The following is a 5438-nucleotide window of genomic DNA, read 5'->3' as shown; positions in this document are numbered from 1 at the left end:
CAGGAGGCTCAGCAGGAAGACCAGGGCATAGATGACGACCACGGCATACTTGTTGAGCGTCTCAGTGTCCATCTTACAGGGACTATAATGACGTTCTTCTGTGGGTGGCGTGCCAGTGAAATTTGCAAACTCATCCTCAAACAACTGCCACAAATCAGTGTAATTAAATAAATCATTCAGGATGATAGTCATGGTTTGATCTGGTTGAAAGATTAGAAGGAAGGAAAGGTGATTTAGTAACTCAGATTCAAGTCACTCTCATCAAGGATGTGATAACAGGACTTCCCTGGTGGCGCAGTGGATAAGAATCTGCCAGCCAATGCAGGGGACACGGGCTCGAGCCCTGGTCCAGGTAGATCCCACATGCTGCAGAGCAACTAAGCCCACGCACCACAACTACTGAGCCTGAGCTCTAGAGCCCATATGCCACAACTACTGATCCCACGTGCCGCAACTACTGAAGGCCACACACCTAGAGCCTGAGCTCTTCAAGAAGAGAAGCCACTGCAATGAAAAGCTTGCACACCACAACGAAGAGTAACCCCCGCTAGCCACAACTAGAGAAAGCCCGTGCAGCAGTGAAGACCCAATGCGGCCAATAAATTAAGTAAGTATGTAAGTAAGTAATTAAAAAGGACGTGATAGTGGTTACTGGGATATCTTCTGCTTCTCTGCTAGTTTGGTAGCCAGAGATCCCTTCTTTCATCTCTATCTCGGTCTGCTTTAGAGATCAGCTTCACCGTGTTGTCAGCTTTCCATAACTCCGAGGCTTGAATGTGGGATAAGATGGACTACAGGGAAAAACCTCTGCTGTTGGTCGGCCTTACAACGGCATCGACTCTACCTATAATACTGCCTCTGTGCTCTCTTTGGCTTTCTCCATCCTCAGCCATGTCTGTGCATTCAGATGGGAGGACCAGCTTGGTCCTATACATTCATGGGAGGGCCAGAATCAGGCAAAATGGAAGGAGGCAAACCTTCCTCAGATGTCTTCATCTGTTCAGATGTCCCTTTCTATGTTATTTCCCCTACGTGCCGTGCAGCCTGTGAGATCCCAGTTCCCTGACCAGGGATCGAACCCAGGCCCCAATAGTGAGAGCGCTGAGTCCTAACCACAGGACTGCCAGGGAATTCCCTTCCTGATTCTTGTTTAACCTTTTTAAAATCTACTGAGGGAAGAAAATGATAGCAATGGATTTCATTAAAGTGTATTTTAAAGGACTTCCCGGGCGGTCCAGTGGTTAAGACTCCATGCTTCAATCCCTGGCTGGGGAATTAAGATCCCACATGCCGTGCAGCGCAGCCAAAAAATAAAGGTGTATTTTAAGCCTTTTCTCTAAGGGAGCAATAAATGTTTGGGTCCTCTGTGTAAAGGAAGTGTAAGCATTTAAGAGAAGCCCCCATCTTGGTCCATGAAATCACCCCCTAAACATCCACAGAATCGTTCAACAGTTTTCAAATATCTTTTAAAATTGTGAAACATTTGCTGAAGCAAAATCTTACCAGAAGCCCAATATGTAAAACAGATAAAAGCTCATCTACTGGGGAGGGAGGGTGTGCCGCTCTCTCCATCCAGACAGCCACTATGGAGGTCCCCACAAAACCCCCAGGGCTCTTCCGAGAGCAATCTGAAAACCTATAAAAAGTTACCAAGACTGGAAATAAGGGTATCTGGTACCCAGTCCTCACTCCATCCTGATTCTGTCATTAATAAGTTACATGACCTTGAATGGGTCCTTTTACCTCTACAGATTTCCATTTTCTCATCCAAATTTAGGGAAGCAGAGTCAATAATCCCTGAGATGCTTCCAAGCCTGAGGTTCTATGAGTTCATTTCGATTCACACGTTTTAATATCCCTGCCAGGACTGCATTTTCACAGAAGACAAAGTCTTAGGGCAAAGCAATAAACATCAGATTGGGGAAAGTCATCCTCTTCCCTGTAAAAAGGAGAGGTATGAAAGGAGGAGATGAGACGGCTGCGGCCCCCTTGACACCATGTATAAGGACGGGGTGGAATACACGGTCGCAAGGGAGGAGGCAGGGAGTCAACTGAACAGAAGTCACAGGTCCCAGACAAATGGATGCATTTTCTAAAATACAGTCAAACCAAGTCACCCTGCCCCAAAGAAAGTCCTGGCCAACAGAGGTGGCTTCCTACCTGAGTCACTGGCCATGTGTGTCCAGCTGTAAGAGCCTGGAATTCAGAGACCAGAGTGACTTAACACTGAGAGAGAACTTGATTAATAAAATGAAACAGGGAAGGCACGTCACAGCCCAGCTCCTCCCTGAGCCCTGCCCATGTCTACATTTGGAGAACAGGTTAAGTCAAGCGATCACAGGGCATCAGAGACTCCCAGGGTCCACAGGTCCAAGCAGAGGAACCAGGCATGAAGATGGAGTTCAGGGTCCATTATCTGAACTCTCCACTCTGTGGATGACTACTTTTACTGTCTTCCTTTTCTTGCATTTACTTCCATTTATTTCCAGGCAAGCTTCCACCTTGCCTGACATGAATAAAGGGCAAAAGACTTGACTTTGCATGGTAGAGACTTCAGAATGAATTCAAAGTAGGAGGGCCTTGTAGGAGTCCTCCACTAGGACTAGGGGGCAGCCCAGTGGGAAGGAGGTAGAATATTGCACTTGACCTGTGTTTGGACAGCAAGCACACAATAATTACTTAAACTCTAGACTTCTTTGGCAAGCTTTGGTGGAGAAAGCTTGTTGGTCCATGAAATCACGCCCTAAACAGTTTTCAACAGCTTTCAAATACCTTTTAAAATTGTGAAACATTTGCTGAAGCAAAATCTTTGTTGGTGGAGCTTTGGAGGGAGAACTAAACCCCCTCCACCGCCAGTCGCTCCATGGTACAACCACTGCCAGCTCAAGATTGTTGATTAGAATGGCCCTGAGGCTGGGGGCCACTCCTGGAAATCTGGCTGGACCACAGGGAGACCATCGGAGCTGAGGCAGTCGGTGAATGGAGGAGTGGAGGTCATGTCATTCTCCCCACTCTCAGTAATGATGGATGGCATCTCTGGAACCTGCCTCAGCTGCTCGCAGCAGCTAATGTCTGTCCCTTAGCTTTACCTCTGGTACGTTAGTCGCTTCTCCATTATAACGTGAAGCCTATCGTTCTGTAATGATATGTTTACAAGTCAGCCTGTCCCACTAGACCGTAGGCTGCCAGAGACCCTCTCCAATTTTCTGCCAGGAAACAGAGTAAGTGCTCACTCAATGGTTGTAGAATAAATGATGTTAGTCATATCTCCTTTGATTCATGCATCGTGGATCCCCACCATGATTCAGGGTGTCTATCACTTGAAGCCACACAGTCTATATAAGGTGTGCCTGAAAGCTGCACTTCCATACAGCCGAGCTGGTCTGCCTGTCCTTTCCAAACCATCCTCTACTGTTTAGAGTTGGTGCTAACCTATGCAAGCGTAAATCCTGCCCCTACTATAAATGCTGAATTTATCATGGCACTGGTACCTACAATTCTGCCACGGGCAAGCATATTTCTTAAACTAAGTCATGCTCTCCTCCTGGATTCTCTTATCCTTTATAAGTAATAGCAGGAAGTGTAAGGAGACAATTGCCCTGGGGTTACCCATGCTTTGCTTTTACAGGTATTGACCAATTGTGATCTGATGCCTAGACTAGAAAGAACTTGAAGATGGGCTAGTCCCTTGAGGGAGCAGACATTACTCCTATTAATCATCTAGGGAAAAGGTAGCTCCTGGAGCAGAAGATAGGGAACACAAGAGAAAACAGACTGCCCAAGTTGTGTACTGCAAAAGCCTATACACACTCAATGCAAGCTGAGAGAGTATTTGCCACGAGGGGGCAGCAGTCACTGGACAGGGAGGTCTCTGCAAGGAGCAGACCCATTGAGAAAGACCAGGGAGAGAGCAGCCTGATCTAATACCTGGTTTTAAGCTCCTCTTCGTGTATAATTCCCTTCTGCTTTCCCAGGCCCTCAGTCATGTTGGTTCAGCTTTCGAGTCTATTTCAACTAATCACTGGGGTCCTAGGGAAGGGTCTGGTACTCCCTCAAACCCGAGGAGTAAAAGGGAAGCAGCCCCTCTGGATGAGCATGGGGGTGGCAATAGTGGTAACTTAGGTCTCCAGTGGGAAGACGATCTGGAGGACAAGAGTTGAAAAGAATCTTTCCCTTCATGGTGGGAAAGAGAATTTCACTGAAGGAGGGGGAAAGGCACATGCAAATGTGCTTGGAATAAAATTTTACCCACTTGAAAATGTTCCAGCAAGTTCGCCCACCCAACGTATCTTCCGTATGTCACTTTCCACTTATAACGGCTCCCTCCTAAATGGATCTATAATGTTCCTAATGGGAGAGCATTTTTCCATTCTGTGCAGAACATCCAGTGCCACAAAAATTGTTGTGACATGTGCAGCCCAAATGCCAGTCCTCTGGCAAAATGCAGAGGCCTGTTCTTGCCATTCTCTTTTAGAAATGGCAGCTTCTATGCAAGACCATGTGAACAACACTATATAGTTGTAAGGATATCTATTTCGTCCCTTTGTCAGCTTTGAGGCCAGCATCAGCATCTCTTCTCATCCCTGCAGAAGGATCCACTTGGACCTGGGGACCAAAGTAGAGGCAAGGGAGGTGGAGAAGGTTCACCCCTCTCCCCGGTGATGGTCCCCGTTGCCATAGTGACAGGTTCAAGGGCAAGTATGTGACCTAAGATGATCCCACTCAGAGCCAAGTTCAGGATGGTTGTTTAATGACTGTGGAAAAGCAAGTATGTAGTCTTGTTGCTGCTGCAAATCACTTTGCTACCATAAATGGCAAAACAATCCAGAGACAAAAACTAACACTTGGAGGAGGACAGAACAGAGACAATCACAGAAAAACAGAGCCAGGGCCCTGAACATACCGTGCCCAGAGGTCTTCTTCTCTGTGTACTTTTCAGTTACATGAACCAATAAATTATCCTTGTTGTTAAGCCCAGTCCAAATGGAGTTGTCTGGTACACGCAACCAAAACTGTGACCAATTGAGAGAGTTCTGGAACCCAACAGTGATCTAGGATGAGAGGAGAGGGGAAGGAATGTCAGTGTGACACTGGGTCCAGGCAGACAGTCAGGTAACGGCAGGACTTGACAGGGGTGTGTCCTGGGGGTGCAGACCTCTCAGCCCTGGTTGCCAGCCTCTGGTGGAAGCCAGAGAGGAACCTTGGAGAGTGAGCAGGTGAGACCCCAGCTGAGGACACTCTCCTGAATGAACTCAGAAATCCTCACGAGGGACCCAGAAACCCCTGCTTTGGAGGCAGACAGACCATGATTCAAACGTCGACTTTCCTTTAACAGTTTTTGACCTTGGACACGTTTCTTAACATGTATCAAAATATGCTTATCCGGGCTTCCCTGGTAGCGCAGTGGTTGAGAGTCCGCCTGCCGATGCAGGGGACAC

At 47.3% G+C, this 5438-nt stretch overlaps 1 protein-coding gene across 1 annotated transcript in view; it reads right to left on the bottom strand.

Annotated features, from left to right (window-relative positions):
- Positions 1 to 192, bottom strand: part of LOC103068417 (C-X-C chemokine receptor type 2-like) — a 2182-nt gene extending 1990 nt beyond the window's left edge. The window contains exon 1 of the mRNA XM_007451432.1: positions 9 to 192. Within this exon, the coding sequence (XP_007451494.1) occupies positions 9 to 192 (184 nt within the window). The remainder of the gene's footprint in view (positions 1 to 8) is intronic.
- Between the last annotated feature and the right edge of the window lie 5246 nt (positions 193 to 5438).

Source organism: Lipotes vexillifer, unplaced genomic scaffold (genome assembly GCF_000442215.2).
Source record: "Lipotes vexillifer unplaced genomic scaffold, Lipotes_vexillifer_v1.1 scaffold1145, whole genome shotgun sequence".
Lineage (NCBI taxonomy): Eukaryota > Metazoa > Chordata > Mammalia > Artiodactyla > Lipotidae > Lipotes > Lipotes vexillifer.
This window is presented reverse-complemented; position numbering and strand designations above follow the sequence as displayed.